Here is a 14,343-nt window from a genome sequence, read left to right as displayed (position 1 = left end):
TGGAAGTTGATGTATTGCAGAACAATAACGCCCAAATTTGTGATATATTCTACTGGATGTTTTTTCCATTTTCAATTAAAGTCAGGAATTTTGTTATTAGCTGTCTGGATGACGGCAAACTGATCTTTAAATGTTAGTTGGATGAGGATCAGCCATTCGTCTGCAAGTTTGAGCATGTGCCAGCACAGTAATGAGCCTCATCTCTCAGATCGCCATCAGCGGGATGAATTACAGACATACCAGACAGGATCTGTGCATGAAACTGATCCTGGATCAGCTGATATAAAACTAAAGCTCATTGTGTCTGTCTGCATCAACTCATCCAGTCTGAAGCCACTTTGTTGCCCATCAACCATAATAATAAGAAGCACTAAGACTCCTTTCTTGCTGGCCTGAACAACATTGATGGGGGAAATTATGGGTAAAAGAAACCTGAATTTGCTACTGGTTTATCCAGTGTGGGAAACGTGAGGTTTTGGCATCTTTACCAAACTTTCAAAGAAATCGCTACAATCAACAATAATAGTGATGAAGGAAAATTCCGTATCAATGTAAATCCAAGCAGCGTCTGTAACTTTATCCCCAATTTGACTATTTTTCAAGAAACTGTAGTTCTGCATAGTACCTTTGGCCCTTAGTTTAAAGAGGCCAAACTAAATATCATTATTGAACCATGAGATATAAGACTGTCTGGAGTTGATAACCATACAAAATCCTTTAGCTATAAAAGATAAAGTTGTTTGAAGTTCTCACAGGTATGTTCAAGTGTCAATACAATCAAACCACAATAAAAAAGAAATGACTGAAAATAAGAAAAGATCCATTTGACGGAATTAGATTATGGTTAAATAAATTATATCTGTAGCAGTGGAGCTGACATTATTCCTGGAGAACAATTTACCACAGATTGTGATCTTTAAATATCTAGCCACAGGCTGAAAGGAGCTAACCATGCCAGCCAGATTTATAATCTGTAGCACTCTCCATTCTGCACATCATCAGTCTGGGTCTGCTCCCATCAAATCTGTTCGGGGAAAGAAGGAACATTCAACAGAACTTTTTCAGCTGATTGGGCAAAGCGACACCTAGTGCCTGTTTACCAAAGGTTGGTTTTAGCCAATCACAGCATCAAATGACAATGTCGTAGCAGGCTCCATGAGAAACCACAACAAATTACGCTAGTCAAGACATGCTTTTTTGGATAGTGACAGTCGCGCATTCTGACAAAACAGATGTGATAGCAGGAGCTACGTGTGCGTCCTCCTGTGCTGCCATGTTTGTTTTGGTTCAGCTGTGGACTTGGCAACTCTTGCGTTCGTCACAGCTATATGTCCCACCTTAAACATTAATACTGCAACGTGATTGGTCAACCTGTTTTGGGTCGGTCTCGAACGTTAGAGGTGGGAGTGGAACAAGATTGATTGTCGTGTGTTTGTGAATGCACAAATACCGCAAGTATTCAGGTTGTAGGCAAGGTTAGAAAGGTAGGAGGTTCCGGAGCAATTTGATATGTAAAAATAGCTGGAGAACACCTGTTTTATTTTTTTCTTCAAGAGAAGGAGATTAATGGATGCATTGTGAGATGATGGATAAGGAGATGATGAATAACTGCATGCATGTTGGCTCATCTTTGGGTTTTTAATCTTATCATTTAGGAAGAGGAGGTGGTCTGATGTTGGCAGAAGTGAATGGAGCTCTGTGTCTGTTTGATTTTCCTCAGTTATACCAGAGGCAGGAGAGGAAATAAGAGAAAAGGAACAAGATCATTTCTCATTAGGGATTCGGCACATCATCGGTGTCCTAGAGAGGTGAGCCATCTAAATGTGGACAGCAGCAACTCCTCATGCTGTATTTCTCCAAAGAAAAAACATCCTTGGTTTTCTTCACAGTCTCAAAATCTGGACTCCACTCTGTTGCGTGCTTAGGAAACTGGGGGACAGTGAGCAGAAACAGATGAAAACATGGTCACACAGACAATAAACATCCTTTTTCATATTGTTATTTTCAACCATGTCAGTTCCCTTTTTAACACGTATTTGCCTTCATTCACAGTTATTTGACAGAAACAGGCAGAGAGAAAAGAGTACTTCAGCCATGTCATTTTTCAGTAAGACATAAAAACGAGTTTACACTGCCTATCTCAGACTTTATTCTTAAAACACAATGATCTCTGTGCATATTAATCAGTGCAACACTATAAGATTTATTTTTTGTAATCATTCACAATGCAGGTCTTTAAAGAACTCAGATGAAACCCAATACCAATGTTCCCCTCCATTTGTTTTCTATACAAGTATGATCCTCTGCAGGAGGGCTGCGGCATAGTCGTACCAGTAGCTGGGGACATCTTAAACTGGCTGCCAGTGACCCACTGAACCAAAACAGAAACATCCAAATAATCCACACTGCACCTTTGGGCAGATTGGAACATCCTGTTAATCTAATGTGCATGTTTTTGGATGTTTTGTATAAACATGACGAGTCGGTAGAAGAAAAAACATGCACATAAAGAACGTGCAACTTCATACAGAAGATTTGCACAACCCTCTGCAACAAAAAATTTAAACTTTAAATTAAAGTGAAAATGTATTTGTGCCTCTGACCAGATACCAGCTTTTAAATGAAACTTTTATGAGGTATTTTTGGTGTTATATTTTACACTTTTCCAAATGTGCCTTTTTGTTGCTCCTGACATTAAAATGAACAAGAAATTAAATAAAACATAGGGTAGTCTAATACTTTTTCCCCTGACCTTTCTGGTTTTGTTGCAATCATGTTTGAGTTGCTTTTATTCATCTCCTGATCTTTTGCTCTTTCACTGTCTGTGTAAACTAACAGGAGAAACATCATATTGTTCTTGTCTCATTTTACTGGAGGAAATCAGAGGGCACCCAAAACTGTAAGGTGCATACCACCACCTACTGTACAGGAGTACAATATATCAATAAATCCTTAAACTCTCCCAGCCAGCTGTTTCACTAAACCACACAACTATTACTTTCCTGCTGTTTTCCCAAACTGTCAGTACAGTACCAAAGGCCATTTCTTACTTTCTTGTACTCTGAAGTTGTATTCCTGCCATTTCTTCGATGGTCAATTTTCAATATTTGTTTATAACAGTCTGTAATCTGGAGACGTCCTGAATAGACAATATGGGTCATATCATATACTTGAGGGTCATACAGTGCTGGAGATTGCTTCGATGTAATGTGATTGATATTTCAAGGACACTACAAAATCTTGTAACAATGCTGTCTGTCTGAAAATACAAAACAAAGACCTCCTTGTCATTTACAATAAATAAATAAAACATCACAAAATGTGAATCAAGATTTATAATTTGTGAAATACGTATGTCTTTCAATGAATTTACCCCCCCCCCCCCTTTTGTGATAGTTGAGTTCATCAAACACAAAGATGTGTGTCAAAAAAAAAGCGCTGCAGAATTGGAGTTATATTAAAATGTATTAAAGTGAAGTTATTTTTAAAGACATAAAAGAAAGAAATTTTTCATTTAATTTAGAAAAAATCCATCTTTTGTATAGAAACAAGATCAGAGCATAGATATGCATAGATACACACATCAGATTTGCATGATCAAATAGATATCGAGATAAGAGTTTGTTGCAATGGCTAAGGGAAGGTGCAGAAACTAAAACGCCGGCATCATTTTGTAAATAAAATTAGCAGAACTGCAACAATACCAAACTAAAATAAGTGGAAAAGAAAATGTGTATAAAAAAGATAAATTATGCCAAAAATTAGAGGTTGACCAATATATCGTCCGGTGAGAGGGCGATATATTGGCCAATATATATATATTTTTTTTCTTGTACCGGTATCAGCCCATAGGTGCATGCGTTGGCTGATCCAGTAACACATTCAGCCACCATGCCTTCCTAAGAAAGTTTGATCCATATTGACATGATAGCATCACACAGATGCTGCAGATTTGTCGGCAGCACATCCATGTTGCGGATCTCCCATTCCACCACATCCCAGGGGTGCTCTATTGGATTGAGATCTGGTGACTGTGGAGGCCATTTGAGTTCAGTGAACTGATTGCCAATTCAAGAAACCAGTCTGAGATAATTCATGCTTTATGACATGGCTGGAAGTAGTCATCAGAAGATGGGTATACTGTGGTCATAAAGGGATGGACATGGTCAGCAACAGTACCAGAGGTACTCAATTCGTACTAAGGGGTCTAAAGTGTGCCAAGAAAATATTCCCCCACACCATTACACCACCAGCAGCCTGAACCGTTGATACAAGGCAGGATGATTTCATGTTGCTGACGCCAAATTCTGACCCTACCGTGCCAGTGTCGCAGCAGAAATCGAGACTCATCAGACCAGGCAACGTTTTTCCAATTTTCTATTGTTCAATTTTGGTGAGCTTCTGTGAATTATAGCCTCAGTTTCCTCAGTTTACCTTGGTTGTAACAAGCGGTTATATGAGTATTTGCCTTTCTATCCGCTCAAACCAGTCTGGCCATTCTTCTCTGAGCTCTATCAATAATACAAAATTATTTGTATTATTTTGTATACAAAAGTAAACATCTGCTGGAAAACAGTTTTGGATGATAGCTGACTTATTTATGCTAGTGAAGATTCTCAGTCATCCAGGTCATGGTCATTCCAAAAAAGTTAAAAAACACAACTCAATGAAGACTTTGTACTTCCTTGCAATTAAAAAAAAACACTAACAAGAAACAATGTAAATAAAACACCACAATACCAAGTTTCCTTTTAATTTTAGTAAAATAAAGTAACAAGATGACATGATTGTATCATTTTACCGACAAGTTGATGAAAAAGCCTAAGAAAACTGAGGCATTAGCCTGTGATGTCGTCGTACCTTTCTCAGGTCAACCGCCCCAAGATGGCGACCGTAATTTATGCGCCATGACAGTCAATGCGGAATCTGCTCTTCATAATGTCTAAAACAGGAAGTCGCTCACTGCGCATGTGTCGTTCCTACAGATTACTGTGAGTAGCTGGACGTCTCTTTACAACTTTTAGCGCTATTATGTAAACCAAAGCTCTAGTTTACTTGCCTGTCTGAGGTTGGCTGGCATCGAACGGGCATGAGCTGTGGACGAGTTTCATCTTCGGCCAGAATAAACCGATGTGTCATTTTCTAACACTTACGGAGCTGTTTCAGGGGTTAGCTTGCTAACTATTTGGTTGCTAATCGTGTTAGCAAGTGAGAGTAGTTGGTGTTTCAGAAGGGACAGGATTCTCCTCCGGGTTCATTTTAGGTCTGCGGTGTTTTACCTGAACACGATAAAAACCAGTCGGTCCAGCTAAACCCGTAAACTAAAAGTAAAAATTACCAGCAGTCCCGTTTCGAGCACCGATGTTTATCCTCTTAATCCTGCTGCTATTAGGAAATCAGACGCAATCTCCAGTCAAACGTGTGATTTCTGTCTGGCAGGGTCCCTTATTATGTAAAGGCATTCTAACCCATCTGACTTGCATAGTGTCAGGTTCTCAGTAGCGGACTCCTGTCATTTGGAAGCGGAAGCATCTTTATTATTATGTCAGTATGGGGGTTATATATATATATATATATATATATATATATATATATATATATATATATATATATATATATATACTGTAACCCCCATATTAGTGCATCTGGTCCTTAATAGTAGCAGCACTAGAGCGACACAGTGTAGCCAAAAACGGTATTAATTAATGTCTGCAAAATCACAATCATTGCAACAGATTGCTTTGTTGTAATTTTTAGGGAGCTGTTTTATCTAAACTTTGCATGTCTATCTTATATTTGACCAGTTTGGTGAAGTTATGCCCATACTTGATGTATAATCAGCGAAAGGGACATTACATTGATTAAAAAATAAAACAAAATAGAAGAGTCGGGAAAATGTTGGTTAATCATGACCGTCATTGTTATTGTCCAATATTTCAACGTATTATATCATAATTTTTATACCTTTGTGCAACCAGGAAGTCCCGTTTTGATTGGAAATCTTTCTTATGTCGGAGACCTGGCCAAGAGAGCAGCCACATAAAAAATAGAGCAATGTAAAACGTTTAAATAATGCAGCAGAAAGCAAAAAAAACAACACCTAAAGACAAACCATGACGTTCCTACGTCGGTACATTTTATATGATCATCTTGAAATTATTAGTGGATACTGTGGGTGTTTTAACTTCTTTAGGTTATGTCATGCGTATCGGTACATGGTGGGAAAATGTTCTTTTCCCACCATGAGTATAAATGAGCCCTTGCCCAGGTCACTGTTTACATCATAGAGAACAGCTTGCAATTTGTAGTTTATTTCCGTTAAGCTTAATCTGTCTTTAGAAATAAATAGTTTTTGTTTTTGGAATTTTTTTCGTTTTCGTGGCTCAGGAAGTTCCAAAACGATCAGTGCAACTGAAGAGTGTGTATGAGCTGCAGCTAATTAGATGAAGCAGAGTAGATTAATGTAGGACGTGTTCTTACCTGTAGGCTGTTCTGTCGGGTCACGTCAGGGAGGGACATACAGCGTTATGCAAACCTCTGCGCCGCCGCTGCTGCTGCTTTGTCTGGTTTTAAACCGACTGTCAGTGAGTTTTATTTTCAGTCTCATCTTTCTGCTGACAGTTTATCTTTTTTTATTTTTTATCTTTGTTAAAATCACTTTGTAGTGACTTATGAGATCTTTAGTGTTGTTTCTGCACACACCAGCCTGTCAGACCTTTGGGCCTGTTTGTGAACTGTGAGTTTAACCCAGGTCGACTCAATGAAAATACTGTGTCGGCATAAACAGGGTGATTCTGAAGAGGCTATTGGCTGAAAGCGAAGGCTGCCGCCCTCTCAAAGTTACGGAGACACTAATCGACACTTTGATGGCTTCACAGCTTCATCCCTGCAGTTTTTGTTTGCATCGATCAGACATTAACACATAATCCACACATAACACAACTAGTGCAGAAAGCAGCAGCTCTTCATGCTGAGAAGTGACATTTAGATTGTATATCTCCAGTGCTGTTGACGGTTCATTTTAAAATACGGTTTGCCTTTCTACAGCATGATTGTACACAGCATTTTGCATATTATCATTACAACAAAAAAACAAGCAGCGTGCAAAGAAAGCTCTCCGTGCCAATGCTGCCACCATTCTCTGAGCTTTTTATTCTTACTCACATTTAATCACTTCTGTATTTTACGCTCGTCAAGGGCTGCGGATTTCTTGCAAAATAAAGTATTAACATCCAGAGCATGATTAGATTACAACACTTTAAATATAAAGTAAAAATAATTCATCTTTTTTTTTTTTTTGCCGCTGTAATTATGCTCAAATTGGTATTGAGAACAGGGTCCATGAAGCACTACGCTTGTTTTTATTCTCTTATTATTTAATTAAACTACATGCTGAACTGCTCAGTTTTCTTTTCAATTAGCATTTGTTAAATCTCTTGCTCCTATTTAGCTGAACATTTTTAATATTTGATCTTTGGTAATCGGATTTTTCAAACGTTTACTGATGGCTGTGACCAACTCCTTCTTCATCTTATTCGCTGTTGTGTTTCTGACATGTTGGACCTCTTCTGAACATAGAGGCTCTAATATAAGGGTGTCCTTGAACCGTTGCATGCGCCTCTGGACTGGAGGCGCATGCAACGGTTCAAGAACTGGAGTTTGACTCTTGTGTTCCGAAACCTTTTTAATTTATAGAAGAAAAAAAACTATTTAAAACTGGGAGGATCTTATGTTTAACGACTCCCTCTCTCCGTCCGTCCTCCATTCACTTCTGACAGAAACGATGGAGCAGGCAGAAGAAAAACAGGGAGGAACGAATGAAGAGGAAGGAGCAACACCAGGAGGAGACGGAGAGCTGGAGCAGAAGTCGGCGGTGAAGAGACGGCACGAGGAAGGGGAGGATGAGGAGGAGACTTCCCCCACTAAGAAGCTGGTAGGCTCATTGTTACCTTGTCCGGTCGCCGTCTGCCAGGACTTGAACATGCCGTTTAGCTAATCCGTCCCTCAGCAGTTATTGAGCCGCTGTCAATCCTCCAGGGGACCGATCACAGCAAGAAGGTGGCGACTCACTACAACGCGCTGCAGGAAGTCGGCCTGGCGGCTCGGAGCCAAAGCAGGATCTTCTACATGAGGAACTTTAACAACTGGCTGAAGAGCGTCCTGATTGGTAACGGATCGTCAGTCGACGCTGAAAACGACCCGCGTCTCTTGCTCGTTTAGTCGAGAGCTCCACTGAACTCGGCGGGGAAAGGTCAGGCCGACGTTAAGATATTTTATTTTTTTCCTTCTTCCCGCTGACAGGGGAGATCCTGGAGCAGGTACGAGGAGCAGGGAGCAGAAATGTGTCTGTGTTGGACCTCGGCTGTGGTAAAGGAGGAGACCTGTTGAAGTGGAGGCGAGGAGGCATCGGTCACATCGTCTGCGCAGGTAACCCCTGGTCACAGACTCACTCTCTCAGACCCGCTGTCCCACAACGAACAGACAAACTTCCTCATCTTCCCGATGCCGGTGTCTCCTAAATTAAATTAATCTACTGCAGTAGCATAATTTCACACACGAACAGTCCAACCTGTAATTTAAAAACCTTTATTCAGCTGAGGAAACATGCTAACATTTATTGGCATCCCTACAATTTATTTCCAGCCCAAAAATTTTAAATGTACTTTTTGGAAGTATTAGGAGTGTCTACAAGCTTTTTAATAGCACTCCCTGACTTTCACTAAGTGTATAAATACGCTGAACCCCATTTCTGTTAATCGCTCTTCAAAATGCTAAGACAGGAGGGCGTGGCATTTAAGCTACCCGAGTAAATGTGGTCATATCTGCAATCCTGACAGCACACAGGATGGTTAGGAAGGTAAAACATCTACCTGGGAAAGTACTGTAGCTAAGAGGGACTGCTGGGGTCACCACATGTCCACAGCAGCTATTTCACATTATCCATAAGCCTGACAGGGAAAAAAAAGCCTTTTCTGTCCTATAGTCAAAAATGCAAACATTTGGAGTTTACCAGACTCTACTGGGATGTAGACCAGCCCATAACCCTAATCAGTGATGCTGTGGGCCTGTTTCTCTTCCTAATCCACTGTTGGAGTGTATGACTTTGTGAAATCGGCCAAAGAGCCGGAAAAGGGATCGTCACTTTCAGGAAGATGATGATCTAAAACGTTGTGGTGGACAATTCCCACACTTTCTGCCAGTGAGACGAAGCGTCAGAACAGATGGTAAAATGTGTGATTAGCTAGCTGAGCACCTAGAGCCGTTTCCTTTCCAGCAGACTCCCACCTGTCAGTGAGAACAGAGAGGGACTGTGATGCTGCGCGTCCTTGTGACCGCCTGCTTGGAGCAGCTCAGTGTATCAAGCTCAGTGTCACATATAAAACAGTTCGCTGTAAAGACTTCTTGCCACCGAGAAGTTTATAGTGTGACACCGTGTACGCAGTCATAAAAATTTAGCTCTGCACATACCTGTAAGCGGGGAGTCCACGCAGAGTGAACTACGTCCGTGTATGTGGGCTGCCTCACATGAATGCAATTCTAGTTTTGACGTTACAGTCAGGCAGTCTTTAAGACGGCTCAGGGGTCCTATCAGGTAGTGACACAATGTACAGTAATCACTGAGCTATATTATACTCTGGAGTGCTAATCGCCCGCTATTAGAACGAGTCGCTTTGAAGCCACCGGCCGCCATATTGGTACTCCCTATTTCCCCCCAGTAACTAGGGAATATGTGCGCTACAGCATCGAATAACGATGATTTTCTCATGTTCAGGGGGGGCTTAAGACTTTTAAAATGTCAAATGCCATATACTTTTATGTTATGTTCTAAAACTATCACGTACTGAGAAAGTCATGTGCTGAAGTATTTTGCATTTTATTTATTAAAAAAATAATAATAATAAAAAAATATATATATATATATATATATATATATATATATATATATAAAAATATACAAGAACATATATTTACATATATGTATAGATATATATATATATATATATACACATACTTATATATACATATATATATATATTTAATATGAATAACATGTAAAATATTTCAGCACATAATTTCCTAGTAGTTGATAGTGTTAGTACATCCACTGACTGTAGAATTACCTATGAAACGTTTTCACACAGCCAGAAAACTGCTTGTTGTTGCAACCGAATCCTATGGGATTCTGTGAGAGTAGGGAGTAGCAAGATGGCGGCCAGTGACTTCAGTATTTCGGCAAAATCAGCACTCCAGTGTATTATATAGCTCAGTGACCGTAATATATTGAGCAGAGCAGCTTCATTGCTAACCAAAGTCATACTTACACATTTTATCAGATTTTTGAGCGCATAGTACCACACAAAATCGGTCAATAAGATTATAACGTGCATCATACATTTTTGAGAAAATTTAAGGATTTTAAGTGCGCCTAATAGTTTGAAAAATACGGTAAAAGGAAAAAGTGTATTATCAACTCAAGTATTTCAGTGAATATATTGTAGAAAATAAGTATGTTTAATAAGTAGCAGGAAAGAAGGTTAAAATTATATATTACAATTACGTTTCTGACTCATTCAAGTGTAAATCCTGTTGTTATTAATAGTAACTGTTGAAAGCTGAAAACATCAGTGCATTTCCACCTCGTGTCTCTTTTTTTCCAGATATTGCAGAAGTGTCCGTAGACCAGTGCCGTACTCGATACGAAGAAATGAAAAGGAAAAGCTACTCTAACGAGAAAATCTTCAGTGCCCAGTTTATCACCGCAGACTGTTCAAAGGTAGAGTTTCACGTAGATCTGTTCATCTGTGCAGATGGTTTCATGACCTGAGATCAATTATCCCAGAGGTGGTAATGAGTCGGGTCTCTCTCCCTCTGACCCGTTGGTGCAGGAGGTTTTGTCAGAGAAGCTGGAGGACCCCAAGCTGATGTTCGACATCTGCAGCTGTCAGTTTGTGTATCATTACTCATTTGAGAGCGAGCAGAAGGCGGACATGATGCTGAGAAACGCCTGCGAGCGTCTCAAACCTGGAGGCTTCTTCATTGGAACGACGCCAGATGCCTACGAGCTTGTGTAAGCGCAAGGTTTCCTCTCTCTAAGAACGGCCCTGTAGATGTTATACCTGCTCAGACTGGAGAAAACATTCCTTTTAATTCAATTCAATTTTATTTATATAGCACCAAATCATGAAACATGTCATCTCAAGGCACTTTACAAAGTCAAGTTCAATCATATTATACAGATTGGGTCAGATTATACAGATTGGTGTTCAGAACAATGTCCTAATTGTGTTTCTGTCTGTTTTCTTTTGTTCAGTAAACGCATAGAGGCATCAGACTCCCTGTCCTTCGGTAACGAGGTCTTCAACGTTTCCTTTCAGTCCAAAGGCTCCTATCCTCTGTTTGGATGTCAGTATCACTTCAGCCTGGAGGGCGTGGTGGACGTTCCCGAGTTTCTTGTCTACTTTCCTCTTTTTGAACAGTAAGGTTTAATTAATAAAATAACCTCATTGGAAAATGAATGTTATTTTACCTTAGTGGATGATCTTTTTCCATAATATCTGCTCAGCACAGCTCAACTCAACTTGGCTCTACTCGACTCTACATGGTTCTGATCCATTGCAATTGAGGTGGGGATATCGTAGCAAGGCAGCCTAACTAAGCAAATTGACCTTTGTAACACAAACACAATGCAGCAATTGAAGATTTTCTCATTTCTGGATGCTCCATCCAGCTACTTCTGTATTTCCCCATCATCCAAAAAGCACAAAAATGTCTGGACCTTGTCGCTGGACCACAGTGTTGCCATTTTCCTTAAAGCAGCCTTGTCACATATGTTGATTATGAAAAGAAAACACAAACAAAACATATATTCACCTTCAAATAAAACAGTATATGGCAAGCATTCGTCTTGAAAGTCTTTACTTGGTCCTTGTTAAGCCTGAGAAGAACTTTGAACTGGCTGTGATCAGCAGACAAGGCAAGGCAAATTTATTTGTATAGAACATTTCAGTACAAGGACGACACAAAGTGCTCCGTGGAAATACCACCAGCCAATCAGTGACCTGCGGTCTTCTGATGTCGTATTTTCGGCTCGGCTCCCTTGGATCCCCAGCCGAGTAGACACTAAAAAAGGAGGTGATACCAGTACCAAGTGGAAAACCCTGAGAACCGAGTCGGGCCGAGTTGGTACTTCAGATCTCGCTAACTACTGTAACACTGAGGCTCCTGTGTTTCAGCATGGCCAAGCAGTACAACATGCGTCTGGTGCTGAAGCAGCGGTTCTCAGAGTTCTTTGAAGAAAAAGTGAAAAAGGATCAACATCGCAGCCTCATGATGAAAATGATGGCTCTGGAGGTACAACTGTCAATCTCTTTTTAATAATAATAATAATAATCATCTTTATTGCCATTGCAACATACAGAAAAAAGTGTTCACTGCATTTAAGCCGTCCCCTTGAGGAGCAATGGGCTGCTACTGTGCGGCGCCCGGGGAGCAATCTGGGGTTAAGGGTCTTGCTCAGGGACCCAGAGTGACAGTTTTTCAATCTCAAATACTAATGCCACAAAAAAAACCTTCAACTAACTCATATCAGAGTTTTCCAATAATTAGTTTGTGATAAAAAGCATAAAAGACTTGAATTTTCTTTCTGGTCATTTTTATTTTTACAACTGAGACCAGTTCTCTGATCTAAGTTTTACATCTTACCTTTGCTATTTCTGCTCCTACTGTCACCCTCGACCAATCACAGAGCTCACATTTATAATTTATAATAAGTTAAGGTTTTCTTAAAATGGAAAATGTTAAATGCAACACAAAGTATCTTTAATTTCATAGTATATACAAGACCACATTTGTTGACCACAATGCAGGCTTTAGTGACCCAAAATCAACTTTTAATTCATTTAAAACAATGGCTAAATACAGTGACTGTTTTTAAAGAAAGACTGACTCAAGAGTAGTCCAAAAAAAAATTTCAATCAGGTCCTTAAGTATTTGCAAAAATGGATGACCGTCTTTTTATACGACAAAAGACCCCAAACCCCTTTTAAAAATAATCTTGGAAATTTGGTTAAGTAAAATAGTGAATGATCATAATTTGTGTTTTTAGTTGTTTATTTCCATTTTTTGGCCCAAATGATGAAAAGTTAGGACACCCATGGTCTAGATAATTAAGTCGGATAAAGTTATCATTTTTTAAATAGAAAGGATGTCGAAATAAAACACAAAGGCTATAATTATTTATATATATATATATAAATATATATATATATATATATATATATATATATATATATATATATATATATATATATATATATATATATATATATATATATTCTGATGTGTTTGCAGCCTTTTCCCTGTGAGGATGGAGGTCAGCAGGCTTCAGACAACACAGAGGAGTACTGCCATGCTAAAGAGCACTGTGGTAGACCGGGAGTGAAACCACCAGTGGTGAGTGGGCCTCAGCTCCAGTGAAGTTTACCGTCCTGCTTGGTCTAACGCTCTTTTCTGTCTGTAAACAGGGAACCCTGAGCAGATCTGAGTGGGACGCAACCAGTAAGTTAAATTATAGGAAATTATTCTGACCAAGAAATGTAACTAATATTGAAACTGACTCTATAAAGGTTATATCTGAGCAGCACAATGACCGTAACCCCCTCCCTCCTGTGTTCTGTGCAGGTATCTACTTGGTCTTCGTGTTTCAGAAGATGTCCTGATACTTCAAATCAAACTCCAGTCAACGCTTACCTCACCTGTTCCTCTGTTCCTGTCTGTACAGCTTTTTTTTGTTGTCATTTTTAAATATTTTTTTGATAAAAAGTAAAGTTGTTGGAGAAAAGAATTTAAACTGGAAATAAAAGCAGTTCTGCGCTGTCCCACTTTTTTTCCTGTGATGTTGGAACGGTGACCCGAGGTCGACCAGGTTCTGGGTCATGTAGGGTTTTAAACTGCTTGTTCAGCCCAGATGATGCTACTTCACACTTCAGTCAATGAAACTATTACCCAACCAATGTCCACAAAAAAAATGCAAAAAAAGAGAATGTTTTGAATTATATATAAAATACAGATATATACAGACACTTTAGCCACAGTTGATGTTGATCAGTATCAGGAAGAACTCCCAGTGCCACTTGGAACTGTTTTCTCCACACAAAACCAGGTACACAGTCACATTCACACGTTTCCACCCTAGTGCCCCCACATGCAGACACCACCAAAAAAAAGTGTGTGCTCACACTCACCACACATCCCGTAGGTTCTCACTGCAAAAATGGAACTTAAAATAAGTAAAAATGTTCTTAAATTTAATGTATTTCTCCTTGATTTGAGCAGGTAAATAAG

At 39.5% G+C, this 14,343-nt stretch overlaps 1 protein-coding gene across 2 annotated transcripts; it reads left to right on the top strand.

The window, feature by feature from the left end:
- The first annotated feature begins 4,946 nt into the window (after positions 1-4,946).
- On the top strand, positions 4,947-13,880 carry rnmt (RNA (guanine-7-) methyltransferase). 2 transcript variants are annotated; one of them, XM_021320428.2, is made up of 11 exons: positions 4,947-4,991; positions 7,779-7,933; positions 8,038-8,167; positions 8,302-8,427; positions 10,659-10,774; positions 10,887-11,068; positions 11,312-11,476; positions 12,234-12,351; positions 13,351-13,452; positions 13,524-13,557; positions 13,681-13,880. In XM_021320428.2, the coding sequence occupies exons 2-11, from the start codon at positions 7,784-7,786 to the stop codon at positions 13,716-13,718; spliced, it is 1,161 nt and encodes a 386-aa protein (XP_021176103.2). In that variant the 5' UTR covers positions 4,947-4,991; positions 7,779-7,783; the 3' UTR covers positions 13,719-13,880. The 2 variants fall into 2 exon arrangements, with proteins under 2 accessions (XP_021176103.2, XP_021176104.2); XM_021320429.2 differs by lacking the exon at positions 4,947-4,991 and adding an exon at positions 5,021-5,168.
- The last annotated feature ends 463 nt before the right edge of the window (positions 13,881-14,343 follow it).

The sequence above is a fragment of the Fundulus heteroclitus genome, chromosome 13 (genome assembly GCF_011125445.2).
Source record: "Fundulus heteroclitus isolate FHET01 chromosome 13, MU-UCD_Fhet_4.1, whole genome shotgun sequence".
Classification (NCBI taxonomy): domain Eukaryota; kingdom Metazoa; phylum Chordata; class Actinopteri; order Cyprinodontiformes; family Fundulidae; genus Fundulus; species Fundulus heteroclitus.
Note: the sequence above shows the minus strand (reverse complement) of the source record. Positions and strands in the feature narration are given on the sequence as shown.

Bases quoted from the DNA above. Each gene is read 5' to 3' on its own strand.
- rnmt (XM_021320428.2), top strand. From the start codon at position 7,784: ATGGAGCAGGCAGAAGAAAAACAGGGAGGAACGAATGAAGAGGAAGGA. The intron at 7,934-8,037 runs GTAGGCTCATTG...TCAATCCTCCAG, and splicing joins CTTCCCCCACTAAGAAGCTG to GGGACCGATCACAGCAAGAA. The intron at 13,453-13,523 runs GTGAGTGGGCCT...GTCTGTAAACAG, and splicing joins CGGGAGTGAAACCACCAGTG to GGAACCCTGAGCAGATCTGA.